The 14,153-nt window shown below is 37.5% G+C and overlaps 1 protein-coding gene across 1 annotated transcript; it reads left to right on the top strand.

Annotated features, from left to right (window-relative positions):
- The first annotated feature begins 415 nt into the window (after nt 1–415).
- Nucleotides 416–14,070, top strand: iffo1b (intermediate filament family orphan 1b). Its single transcript, XM_088999349.1, has 9 exons — nt 416–1,592; nt 4,083–4,143; nt 4,348–4,443; nt 6,018–6,158; nt 7,754–7,959; nt 8,031–8,157; nt 9,131–9,220; nt 10,301–10,431; nt 10,553–14,070. The coding sequence occupies exons 1-9, from the start codon at nt 775–777 to the stop codon at nt 10,653–10,655; spliced, it is 1,773 nt and encodes a 590-aa protein (XP_088855475.1). The 5' UTR covers nt 416–774; the 3' UTR covers nt 10,656–14,070.
- Nucleotides 14,071–14,153: the final 83 nt, after the last annotated feature.

Here is a 14,153-nt window from a genome sequence, read left to right as displayed (position 1 = left end):
ATAGTTTACTGTACATTTTCATATTGTAATTTAAAATGTTATTTACAATCCATTGTAACATATTTATAAAATAAAAGTTAATTTTGGTGGCCGTTAATGCTTCCAAACGCGAACCAATTGGATTGTTGTGACGTCACCCAATGCCACTCAGCCTCCTGGGGGGCAGACTTTCATGACATCCGCATTGTTTACCGTGCTACCCCATGTAAACAGACCTTCAATAATTTATCTCTTTGTCATTTCAGTTTGGATCCATTTTTTTCTGGATTTAAACACAAATACTGATTAAAATAATTGTTATCCGTCATAGTTCGGTTGTAGCGGCGTAATTTGGGGCGTTTAAGAGAGTTACACGGATTTGCCGCTCTTATATTTTGTCATTACGGTAAAGCTTGTTATCAGCTGCACTTGTCCTGCGGTCACATTATTTTGGCCTCAACTCGGGGTGACTCCCTCTTAGCAAATTTCGTCTTCATCCGTCTACTTATGTTCGCCTTTTAAAGGACAAATTTTCCATTTCGTCGCCTATTTCCGTGTTGGTCGTTCAGGAGAACGTTTTTGCGTTGTTTTTGGGGGGGACCTTGTGGCCCCGATTTGAGCAGCGGTTGCCTCTACTGTGAGAGCCTTTTAATCTGCTAGGATAAATCTAAACCCCCGACAGTTATATAAGAAGGTAAACACTGCGTATCTCAGAGCCTCTGTTCTTTATTTTTCTTTATCGGTGGATTTATTCGCATTGTTCTCCTTGAAGAGAGACGTATCCCGCTCGTGTTCATGCCAGATCTGCAGCGTTTTAGTTTCCCCTACCATAGCATGAATCCATTGTTGGGGGCCACGGCTCATCTCCAACAACACCCGCAGTCGAATCAAGCTTCCGGACACTCGGAATCGCCCTCGGGACTCCTTCCGGACGTCGTGTTCGGTTCTCCGGATCCGTCGTCTTTGCTCCTGGGTGACCTCCACGGGGAACTGGAGTCCCCCTCGCAGATTTCTTCGCCTTACCTGCACCACTATCACCACCCTCCCGCCGCCATGGCTCTTCGTAACGATTTGGGTTCCAACATCAGCGTGCTGAAAACCCTTAATTTGAGATTCAGGTGCTTCCTGGCCAAGGTGCACGAGCTGGAGCGCAGGAACAAGGTTCTGGAGAAGCAATTGCAGCAGGCGACGGAGGCCAACGGGGGTTGCAGGCCACGCACGCGAGAGGCTGGTGTACAGACGGGTTTGGCGCTTCGACCTGGCTCGCTGTTATTCCACAACACGAACAACTCAGCCAGAAGGCCCACAAGCGTATCCACCCGAACGGATGCCACGTGTAACCCCGTCATCACTATCAAGCAGGCATCCCCGTCCACGGACTTGCCCAGAACTAGCGAACGCTCGGTGACCGCGGCTAATCGCATCCTGCCGGGCACCATCTGGTCCTACAATCCCGCTCGCAGGTCCGGGTCGGAACGTCTGACCAGCCCGGGGCTCTCCTGGGTGCACCCGGATGGAGTCGGTGTGCAGATTGACACCATCACCCCGGAGATCAGAGCGCTCTACAACGTCCTGGCGAAAGTCAAACGCGAGAGGGATGAGTATAAACGAAGGTAAATGACATTTGAGCGCTACCCTGACTTAAGAGTTGAATTGTTCTTTTTTCTGTGCTTGTAAGTTAGGATGAGGAATTAATCGGATTCAAATTAATATTGCAATGTAAATAGAATGCAGTTTTGAAATCATAAACGCTGGAAAATTTTAGGGGAAAATGGTGATGACTGTTTGTAATGCAAATCAATGTTCCCCATTGAAATCAATTGAAATGCCATTAATCCGTTCCAGCAATCCCAGAAACCTTTGTTTTCCGGCATAAAAAAAAAAAACTAAATCATAATGCATTTTTCGAGCAGGTGCAGCTCAGCTGCCTTGAGCTAAGTCAGCATAAATCCCAGCCAGTTTCATACTTCACACTAGAGCAGGTGGCGTTGCTAGGGATATACACACAACATAAACAAGTCAGCTTCTAAATATACAGAAGAATGGAGGTCAGTCACATTTCCATTTGTCCGATGTTCCCATCGGAGCATCCTGTGGGCTGCAGGGCTCGAGTCCTTGGGGATTTTTGTATTTATTTATTTTTGACAGGGCTTTTAGTTTCTACTTTAGTTTTATGTGGAATTTTAAATATTTTCTTTTATTTTATTATTATTTTTTATGATTACTTTTTCAGTGTGTTTATCATATATGGAACATTTGTTGAGTGCAATATAGATATAAAATGATCAAATATAATTATAAAAGGTTATTAGAAAATTTTGAAAAAACAAAAAAAAACGACTTTCAAAATGAAACTCGTGCAAAAATATATTTATATACCATTAAAAAGCTATTCTAAAAGGTTATAAAATAAAAAATAAATTAAAAAACGACTTAAAACTAAAGTTGTGCAAAAAAATCATTTAAAAAAAAATATAATTAAAAAAGTTATGATAAAAAGTTATTATAAAATAAAAACATAATTAAACTAAAAAAAACAACTTAAAACTAGTCATGCCAAAAAAAATAAAAAAAAATATCTTTAAAAGGGTTATTATAAAATTAAAAACAATTAAATTAGAAAAACGACTTCAAAACTAAATTCATGTAAAAATATATATATATATATGTATTTTTTTAATTTATTGTATTTTTTTTGCGTGAGTTTAGTTTTAAAGTCGTTGTTTAGTTTGATGATTTTTTTTATTTATAATAACCTTTTATCATAACTTTTTTAATTATAATATATATATATATATAATGATGTTATATATATATATAATGATGTTATATATATTTAATGATGTTATGTTATATATTTTTTTTGCATGAGTTTTAGTTTAAGTTGTTTTTTTTAGTCAATTTTTTTACATATATGTATATATATATATATATATATATATATATATATATATATATATATATATGTATTGTTTTTTTGCATGAGTTTTATTTTAAGTCGTTTTTTAGTTTAATTTCTTTATATATATATATTTAATGATGTTATGCTATATATATTTTTTTGCATTTCTTTAGTTTAATTTTAGTTTAATTTATATCTATCTCTCTCTCTCTCTCTCTCTCTCTCTCTCTCTATATATATATATATATATATATATATATATATATATATATATATATATATATATATATATATATATATATATATATGGGGACATTTTGTTGCTCAAATGTTATTTTACGGTGTTTGCCTAATAACTCTGTCACATTCGCTTGTCTTTAATCTGACTAAATCTTGTAAACACATGCAGTGAGCCCCCTATCCACCTGCACTCCCCCTTTCCTCCCATTTTCACCTCCCCTTCGCCCTTGCTCACTCCTCGCTGTATCTGCAATGCACCATATACTGCTGGAAAGGGGGTGGGGGGGGGGTGCCATGGCATCCCGCCTCGCTAAAGACTGAGATGCAGAAGCACTTTTAGTGTTTAAAAATGCTTCATGAGATGATGCGGCAAACTGCGGAAAGGGAGCGACGGTGGCACACAGGGGGGGTCAGGGGGGGCGACGTAGGCTTTTAAATGTATTAAAAGTTAACATTTATAGGATGATTTGAAGCATCATGCCTGTAGCCATTAAAAAAATATTATACCTTTACTGGCAATTTATGAGCTTCATAAGTTTTTCTAATTTTCATTCCTTGTTGATACGCTAGCTAGCAACTGTGAAATACGGCAAATTTGGTTTGCTGTCAAATCTCAAATTGGTGAAAATTACTTATTTTCCACGTTTATTGAATCTAATATCTGATTTTTACGGCTCTCATTGACCGTCTCTTTGAAGCTAGCTAGCTAGAAATCTAGCTATATAGCTAATAGATAGCTATTAGAGAGCTAGCTAGCCAGCAAGATAGCAAATAGATAGCATATAGATAGCAAATAGATGTAGCGCTTTAACAAAAAATGAGAATGTTGCTCTCATTGACCGTCTCTTTGAAGCTAGCTAGCTAGCTAGCTAATATGGATTGATATAGCGCTTTAACAACAGCCGAAGTTGTAACAAAGGTGCCAACACGGACAAAAGACTTGTTTCTGTTTGCCTCTTAGATGGGAAGACGAATACACAATGAGGACTGACCTGCAGCAGAAAATCGCTGACTTGCAAGAGGTAATTATTTGGCATGTTTGTGCCTTTTACCCACAATTCCCGAACCGCAGAAGGCTTTTAACGCACCCCTAACCACCTCTCGCCGAATCGAAACGACCGCGTGTGTGCAGTGAAATCGCCCGTGGGTGCTCGTTTGTGTTTTGATGCTTTATTGATTGTCTTTTTTGTGTTTTTTTTGTGTGTGTATGTGTGTGTTTTGCGCAGGATCTGCAAGAGAGCGAAGGCTGCCAGGATGAATTGGCCCTCCGAGTTCAGCAGCTGAAGGCCGAGCTGGTTCTCTTCAAAGGCCTCATGAGCAACGTGAGTGCGCCGCCGCCGTCAATCCGCTGAAATGACGCCATCTTGAATTGAAATGGTTGTCCACTAGAGGGTGCCATTAGACAGGAAATAACTGAGTGACCTTTATAAGATCTGGCCAGTATGCGCTAATCACTAGCGGTTAGTGAATAGTAATGAAAGGAAACTGAAAGACAATATGGAATTGTTTAATAATAACCTAGCTAGCTATTTATTTGCTATCTGTTAGCTATCTGGCTGGCTACCTAGCTAGCTATCTATTAGCTATTTAGCTCGCTGGCTGGCTGACTATCAACCTGGCTATCTATTAGATATAAAGCTAGCTGGCTATCTATTAGCTATCTATTAGATAGCTATATGGAATTATTTAATACTAACATAGCTAGCTATTTATTTGGTATCTATTAGCTCTTTGGCTGGCTATCTGGCTAGCTAGGTGGCTGGATACCTAGCTAGCTATCTATTTGCTCTCTATTAGCTATCTAGCTCGCTGGCTGGCTGACTCTCTATCAACCTGGATATCTATTAAATATATAGCTAAATGGCTAGCTAGCTGGTTATCTATTAGCTACCGATTGGCTATCTATTAGCTAGCTATATGGAATTATTTAATAATAACTAGCTAGCTATTTATTTGCTATCTATTGGCTATCTGGCCGGCTCACTAGCTATCAACCTGGCTATCCATTAGATATATAGCTAAATGGCTATCTAGGTATCTGGCTATCTATTAGCTAGCTATATGAAATTATTTAATAATAACCTTGTTAGCTATTTATTTGCTATCTATATCTGGCTCGCTATGTGGCTACCTACGCAGCTGGCTGGCTACCTTGCTAGCTATCTATTTGCTATCTATTAGTTATCTAGCTCGCTGGCTGGCTGAATAGCTATCAACCTGGCTATTTATTAGATATATTGCTAAATGGCTATCTAGCTAGCTGGCTATCTTTTAGCTATCTTTTGGCTATCTATTATCTAGCTATATGGAATTATTTAACAATAACCTAGCTAGCTATTACTTGATATCAATTAGCTATCTGGCTGGCTATCTGGCTATCTATGTGGCTGGCTACGTGGCTGGCTGGCGACCTAGCTCGCTATCTATTTGCTATCTATTAGCTATCTAGCTCGCGGGCTGGCTGACTACCTATCAACCTGGCTATTTATTAGATATATAGCTAAATGGCTAGCTGTCTAGCTAGCTATCTATTAGCTATCTATTGGCTATTTGCTCACCCACGGAAAAACCTGTGACTGTACAGTGACCTTGAGAGTTTTGGAAGACGCTTATAAATGAAATGTATAATAATAATAATTATTATTATTATTTCCATGTGGCACATGATAATATAATCCATCTGTTTTGATTTTTTTTCCCTGATGAATGAAATATGAAAGGGGCAAAAAGTTACTTGTTTTATAAAACATACATTTATCTTATTTACTGCAAGTCATTTAATTCAAAATCATTTTACATGAATTTTTTTGTTTCATTGTAATTTTTTTTTTTTTTTACATATAGCACAATATAAAAAAATCAATCTATTTCTTCCTGTCTCGGACATTTGCTGTAGAATCTGTCCGATCTGGACACCAAGATTCAGGAGAAAGCAATGAAAGTGGACATGGACATCTGTCGCAGGATCGACATCACGGCTCGCCTCTGTGACGTCGCCCAGCAGAGGAACTGCCAAGATGTCATCCAGATGTACCAGGTGACCATTTTCTTTGACCGGGTTTGTGTTTCTATTTATTTACTTATTTATATATGTATTTTTACAGATTATTTTTCACAGGCTCTTACATTTTCAAGAGTATTCGCAGTGTCTGAAACTCATGACAAAAAGTTAGCGGACACCACGGCAGACAACTCTGAAAAGTTGCCTGCCCCATTTTTCACAATTTGAAACAAGATAAGACGACTAATCGCAAAAAAAAAAAAAAAAAAAAAAAACATTGTATTGGGGATTTTTTAAAAATGTTATTAAGGTTTTCTTCAGCTGTCATCTGTACTTCTTTGTACTGCTGTACTGTACTGTACTTCTTTGAAGGTGTCGGACGTTTCGCTAGCTAGATAGCTAATATGTTTCCTGACTCAAATAGCTAGCTCTCTATTAGCTAATAGATAGCTAATAGATTTAGCTAAGATTTAGCTAATAAATACAGTGAGACCTCAACTTACAAACACCTCAACTTACAAACTTTTTGTCTTACAAACGTCAAATTTCTGAAAATTAAACCTTATAATAAGCACTATTTTCATAATACACACCCACCACGGCTGGCGGAGTGATCTTCGGCGGAAGCACACGACCGAACAGCACCAGAGGTTAACTTACCAACAGTCCTTATGGAAGGTGACTCTCTTTCCATAAGCCATCAACGACCATCAAAAAGGTCAATAAAACTTTATTTTACAGCACAGTTTATTTCTTTAATTACAGTCCTCATGTAATGTGCCTCTCTTTCCAAACAGCAATTCCGTTTGACCTTAGACCTCCAACGCCATTCCATCAAGCCATAAATGACCATCACAAATGTAAATAAAGTGACTTTATGATACAATGCAGTGTATTTCTTTTATTACAATACAATAGCACATTTATTATACATAGAATAAGGTATGTTGTGTGTAGTTTTAAGGCTTATTTAGTTTGAAAGTATATTTTATGGAAACCCGGGAACGGATTATTCCCATTTTAATGGTTTCCTATGGGGATTTTTGTTTTGAGATACACACTTTTCGCCTTACACACTCTGTCTGGGAACCAATTAAGTTCGTAAGTTGAGGTCTCACTGTATTAGCTAATAGATAGCTAGATATCCAGAACATTGAGTATTTACTATTTACTATTTACTATTTTGACGCAAGGTGCGAGTAGTTTCAGCTTTATTATTTTTGGAATGAGCGATGAGCCGCGATCTAACAAGGAAACACTTTTAATGTCTGCGGCTGGATGCCCGCCATGATAAGAAAGGAGCGTCAGCACAGAGCGCTGATGCGTATGCGGAACTTGTCGCGGCTTGGAATTGAAGCGGATTTACTGTGCGTTGGATAGGAGCTGTGAAAATAATCACTTTTCGTCAATGAATGCTACAGAATCGCGTTTGCGTTTAACATTTAGCTTGTAGCAGACGTGCACATTTCACCATGACGTCCCCGATCCATTGGTGAAAAGGGGGTTTTCATCCTCTCCTCTTTCATCCAGAAGTGCTTCATGCGACAAAGAGGGTGTAGAAAGTGCTTTAGATTTCCGTGGGTGAGCAGCGGTTGGACTTTAACTTTTTCACCCCGAAAAAATGTCTGCAGGTTACAAACAACCAGCCATCATTAAGCCTACGTCGTAAACAAACGCCCGTTTCCGTGAACGGAAGCGAGGGCGATGAACAAGTAAGCACATCCGAAAGCGACGCCGGCGTGGCCAAAGAGGACGAACAACAACAACAACAGCAGCAGCACGGCAACTCGTCAGCCAATCACATCAACGAAGAGATGCAGAGGATGCTAAGCCACCTGTGAGTGGTCGCACCCGCGTAAAATCCCTCTCGGGATTTCCCGTCTCTCACGTAAATTGGCCATTTTGCAGGCGCGAGTGCGAATTTGAGGACGACTGTGACAGCCTGGCTTGGGAGGAGACGGAGGAAACGCTGCTGCTGTGGGAGGATTTCCCAGGATGCACTCTGACACCTGACCCCGCCCACCCGCCTGGAGAGGTCGGCGACGTTTTTGACAAATTGTTGCATGTTACTTTTATGTAAAAAAAAAAGTACACCGAAAAATGTGCAGTGTCAAAAAAGTACATTTTGCTCACCCACAGAAAAACCTATCCTGTGACTGTAAAGTGACCTTGAGAGTTTTGAAAGGTGCTTAGAAATCAAATGTATTATTATTATTATTATTATTATTATTATTATACATATTGGTTTATATAGCGCTTTAACAACAACTGAAGCTGTAACAAAGTGCTAACATGCAAAAAAAAAAAGGGAAATGCTGCCACCTTGTGGAAAGGAAAACATTGCCGGAGGCCATGGCCAGTGCTTTATCGGCACCCAAATAAGAATAAACAAAACCCGAATATTTCGGGAATGGCGCTCCACGTCACACATGGCAGCGAATGAGATAATGGAGTCCGATATCGGACCAATATCGCTACATGGTATCAGCACGATATTGGTATATGATGAATCTACGTTTTTGTCTACCATCTTGAGGGGCGGCCATTTTGTTGTGTACCGTCGTCTGCTGCCAACTTCATTTGATGTCAATGTCACCTTTTTTTTTCAATGTTTTTTAGTTCAGGGGTGTCAAATTAATTTTTGGCCGTGGCCCACATTTTAGTTACGGATTTCTCTTGGAGGCGCCATTATGAATTTGGGGGAAACCAGTAAAATGTTTCATCTCCTCCACATATTACATATAGCGCGCACAAAAAAATGAGTTTTTAAATCTGAAGTCAAAAATAATGACTGTTATTGTTGTTTAAATCCAAAAATATGACATTTTGGTTCGGATTTTAGCTAGCATCATGGAATTTCACATGCTAGATTTGCTTTCGCGGGCCGAATAAAATGATGTAAGGGGACAGATTTGGCCCTCGGGCCTCTATTTTGACACCGATGCTTTACTGCAATGGAGTGGGGCCACATGTCTGGTTGACAGTTTCTTTTCTTTCCCGTCTACCAGGATGACTGTCTGGAAAAAGTGATTAATGACACCGAGTGCTTGTTCAAGTCCCGAGAAAAAGAATACCAGGAGACCATTGACCAGATTGAGGTGAAACATTTGTTATTGTTATTTGTTGTTGTTGTTGTTGTTGTTTTTAAGCAATCCCGACTGATACTGGTATTGATATCAATACTTTTTTATGCTTGTCTCTGACTGTAAAGTGTCCTTGAGAGCTTTGAAAGGTGCTAGAAAATAAAATGTATTATTATTATTATTATTATTATTATTATTATTATTATTATTATAGTACTACTGTGACCGTAATAATAATAATAATAATAATAATGAATGTACGTTTTTTTTGTATACCATCTCGCGTGGCGGCCATTTTGTTCTGTGCCGTCTTCTGCTGCCAACTTCATTTGATGTCAACGTTTTTTATTTTATTAATGTATTTTTTTAAGTCCTCTTCTGTGATGGATTGGCCAGCGTACACTCAACCCGGAAGTAACTCAAATTGATAAAGTGTTAGCTAGCTAGCTAATAGATAATGAATAGATAGCTGGCTAGATAGCTAATGGATAGCCAATAGATAGCTAGCTAGGTAGCCAGCCAGCCAGATTGCTAGTAAGCAAGTAAGCATTATTATTATTATTATTATTATTATTATTATAGTACTACTGTGACCGTAATAATAATAATAATAATAATAATAATAATAATAATACATTTCATTTATAAGCGCCTTTCAAAACTCTCAAGGTCACTTTACAATCACAGGATCAGTTTTTCTGCGGGTGAGCAGCGGGAGCCACATGCGCCAGCGTACACTCAACCCGGAAGTAACTCAAATTGATAAAGTGTTAGTTAGCTAGCTAATAGATAATGAATAGATAGCTGGCTAGATAGCTAATGGATAGCCAATAGATAGCTAGCTAGGTAGCCAGCCAGCCAGATTGCTAGTAAGCAAATAGATAACTAGCAAGGTAGCCAACTAGATAGCTAGCTATATAGCCAGCCAGCCAGCTATGTTATTAGCATGCAATTAGCCATATTCAATATTTGTTTCCTTTCTGTGACATTTCGCCAGAATTTTTGTTGTTGTTGTTGTTGAAGAGCATATTGATAGTCGGAATAATCACGCCGCGTTGCTAGAAAAACCCGTTAAACCCCAACTGTTCCCTCCAGGTGGAGTTAGCGACAGCCAAGAGCGACATGAACCGCCACCTTCACGAGTACATGGAGATGTGCTCCATGAAGAGAGGCCTGGACATCCAAATGGAGACCTGCAGGAGACTCATCACGCAAAGCGGCGACAAGTACGTGCAACCCGTCAGGTCGCCGTCTACGGCTGTCACTGTTACGAAGATATTTGTCGCTTTTTGAGAGTTTCGAAAGGCGCTTAGAAATTAAATGTATTATTATTTTATTCTCCGACAGTAACGCGACGGCGCCGCAGACGTCCTCCGACGATAGCGACCAGCGAGCTAGCGACAGGAGCTCAACGTCGCCGGCATCGTCGTCCGATGCCGGGAAGTCCTGACACTTTGTCCGCCGCGGTCAGGTGATATGCAAAATACCAGCGCGGCATTACATTACCCCCCCCCCCCCCCCACGGTGGCCCGATAAATAGCACCTTCGTAATCACGGCTATCCAAATATGTATCTTCCACGTAGCCACCTTCAAAATGATATATATTTTTTTTTGCAGTTAGGAACCAGCAAAAAAAATAATAATAATCACAAAAAAAAAAACAAAAGCAACCTACTGGAATTTTGTGGCATGAAAATGAAGGGGCGAGAAGCATTTTTTTTTGTGGCTAATATAAAAATCTAGATTATCCTTGGCGATCAAATTTATTTATTTTTTTTGTGCCATGTTTTTGTTTATTTTTTAAATCATGAATATTTGCGGGTTTTTTTCTTCTTAAATTTTGGGGAATGTGAGGGACATAATAATGGACACCCTGGCAACATATTTTCCTTCTGTGCAAAAAAATGTGCTATATTTATTTAAAAAAAAATATTATTTTGAGCTAATATTTACAATACAGTGAGACCTCAACTTACGAACTTTATTGGTTCCCAGACAGAGTGTGTAAGGCGAAAAGTGTGTATCTCAAAAAAAAATTCCCATAGGAAACCATTAAAATGGGAATAATCCGTTCCCGGGTTTCCATAAAATATACTTTTCAACTAAATAAGCCTTAAAACTACAGACAACATACCTTATTCTATGTATAATAAATGTGCTATTGTATTGTAATGAAAGAAATACACTGCATTGTATCATAAAGTCGCTTTATTTGCATTTGTGGTCATTGATGGCTTAATTGAATGGCGTTGGAGGTCTAAGGTCAAAGGGAATTGCTGTTTGGAAAGAGAGGCACATTACATGAGGACTGTAATTAAAGAAATAAACTGTGCTGTAAAATAAAGTTTTATTGACCTTTTTGATGGTCGTTGATGGCTTATGGAAGGAGAGTCACCTTCCATAAGGACTGTTGGTAACTTAACCTCTGGTGCTGTTCGGTCGTGTGCTTCCGCCAAAGATTACTCTGCCAGCCGTGGTGGGTGTTTATTATGAAAATAGTGCTTATTATAAGGCTTAATTTTCAGAAATTTGACGTTTGTAAGACGAAAAGTTTGTAAGATAAGGTGTTTGTAAGTTGAGGTCTCACTGTATTTGGTGAAACTTTATTTTTTGAGTTGAAAAAAAAAAATTATTTATGTATTTATTTATTGGGGGGGTCAAAATTGAGATTTTGTTTAAAGTTGGGGGTGTCGACTGTTTTTAGGAGGAAAAAAATGTGGGTGTAAAATCAAGGTTTGCCATTGTATGCGAGTCTCAAAATTTGCATTTGTGATGAAGTGACTTATAATACGGAGATTCCCATCTGGAAGAAATGAACCGTTGAGTAAAAATATGAAATAAAAATAGATAAAAAACATCTAAAATAGGGCTGCCGAGAGGTGCCGCCGCCCCGCCCCCTTTTTCCCCACCGACGTGCTTGATGTAAATAAATTCCACTTGTTTAAATTTGCACTTCGAAAAGGAACCAGCAAAGCAATGAAACGACGATACCGTCAGCGCTATCGCTTTGCTAAATCGTAACTAAGATGCACTGTAAATAGAAAAATAGATTTGCTCTGCGAACGCATCATTCAAGAAAACTTTTTAGGATTATCGGTGATATTTTTTTTTCTATACATTTTTTTTAGCTTTTTTTGGGTGTCCACAAAATCAAACATCAAAATTTAAATGTTGCAACTTTTTTTTTCCTTTTATTCCCCACAAATTGATTTTTTTTGCTCACCAATCTAAAAATGAACTAACTAAAAAAAAAACATCCAGTTTAACATTATTTTTGACTTTTTTTTTTGGCTCTCCACCATTTATTTGAATAACACCAAAGTTGAAATTTGCCAACTTTTTCCCCCTTTTTTCGTCACAATATGATTTTTTTTTGCTCGCCGATGGAAAAAGTAACAGCAACAAAAAAATTATCCAGTTCAATATTATTTTTTACCTTTTTTTTGGGCTGTCCACAATTTCATTAACAGTAAAATCTAAATTTGGCAACATTGTATCCCGTTTTCCCTCACAAAATGTTTTTTTTTTGCTTGTCAATGTAAAAAGTAACAATAACAACAACAAAAAATAATTAATCCAGTTCAATATTATTTTCGACCTTTTTTGGTTATCCACCGTCTGATCAACACCAAAATCTAAATTTTGCTACACTTTTTTCTCCTTTTTCCCTCACAAATAGATTTTTTTGCTCGCCAATGTAAAAAGTAACAACGGAAAAAAAAACATCCATTTCAACATTATTTGCGACCTTTTTTTGGGTGTCCACCTTTTCATCAACACCCAAAATCTAAATTTTGCAACATTTTTTTCCCCTTTTTTCCTCACAAATTGATTTTTTTTGCTTGCCAATGTAAAAAGTAACTATAACTAAAAAAAGAAAAATCATAGAGTTCAATATTATTTTTGACCTTTTTTGGTTATCCACCATCTGATCAACACCAAAATCTAAATTTTGCAACATTTTTTCCCCTTTTTTCCTCACAAATTGATTTTTTTTTGCTTGCCAATGTAAAAAGTAACTATAACTAAAAAAAGAAAAATCATAGAGTTCAATATTTTTTTTGACCTTTTTTGGTTATCCACCTTTTTTGATCAACACCAAAAATCTAAATGGCAACTGTTTTTTCCCCTTTTTTCCTCACAATATGATTTTTTTGCTCGCCGATGTAAAAAGTAACAACTAAAAAAAAAATCATCCAGTTCAACATTATTTTTTAGCTTTTTTTTTGGGCTGTCCGCCATTTCATCAACAGCAAAATTTAAATTTGGCAACTTTTTTTGCCCCTTTTTTCCCCACAAATTGATTTTTTTTGCTTGCCACTGTAAAAAGTAACAACAAAAAAATCATCCACTTCAATATTATTTTTGACCTTTTTTTGAATGTCCACCTTTCAATCAACACCAAAATCAAAATTTAGCAATTTTTTCCCCATTTTTTCTCACAAATGTATTATTTTTTAGCTCACCACTGTAAAAAGTAACAACAAAAAATTATTCATCCAGTTCAATATTATTTTTGACCCTTTTTTTGCTGTCCACTATTTGATCAACCTGCAAAATCTAAATTTTGCCACTTTTTTTTTCCCTAAAAATATATTTTTTTGCTCGCCAATCTTAAAAGTAACAATAAATTAAAAATCCATGCTGTTCAATATTATATTCTCAGATGCTCAGTAGCACCAAAACCATTTTGGAAGTAGATGAGCTACGAGAACTGAAAAAAGGCAATCGTTGTTTTTGTTTGTTATTTTTTTCCAATTCCGTGTGAATCAGTTGTGTACACTGAAAGGCTTGCAACATGATATTGGCGCCCTTGTACAATTTACGACATGATCTTTGTGTCCAACAAGAGAGCAAAGAATAAAGCACGCAATCTGAGCAACATGCTAAGTGTGATGCTTGCTTATTGAATGATCAAAAAAAAAATCACATTTCATATTAATGCCA

The sequence above is a fragment of the Hippocampus bargibanti genome, linkage group LG06 (assembly GCF_051943395.1).
Source record: "Hippocampus bargibanti isolate YZ-2025 linkage group LG06, ASM5194339v1, whole genome shotgun sequence".
NCBI classification, from domain to species: Eukaryota; Metazoa; Chordata; class Actinopteri; order Syngnathiformes; family Syngnathidae; genus Hippocampus; species Hippocampus bargibanti.
The sequence above is the reverse complement of the archived record's forward strand: the minus strand, read 5'-3'. Positions and strand labels throughout refer to the sequence as shown.

Bases quoted from the DNA above. Each gene is read 5' to 3' on its own strand.
- iffo1b (XM_088999349.1), top strand. From the start codon at position 775: ATGCCAGATCTGCAGCGTTTTAGTTTCCCCTACCATAGCATGAATCCA. The intron at 7,960-8,030 runs GTGAGTGGTCGC...GCCATTTTGCAG, and splicing joins CAGAGGATGCTAAGCCACCT to GCGCGAGTGCGAATTTGAGG. The intron at 8,158-9,130 runs GTCGGCGACGTT...CCCGTCTACCAG, and splicing joins CCGCCCACCCGCCTGGAGAG to GATGACTGTCTGGAAAAAGT.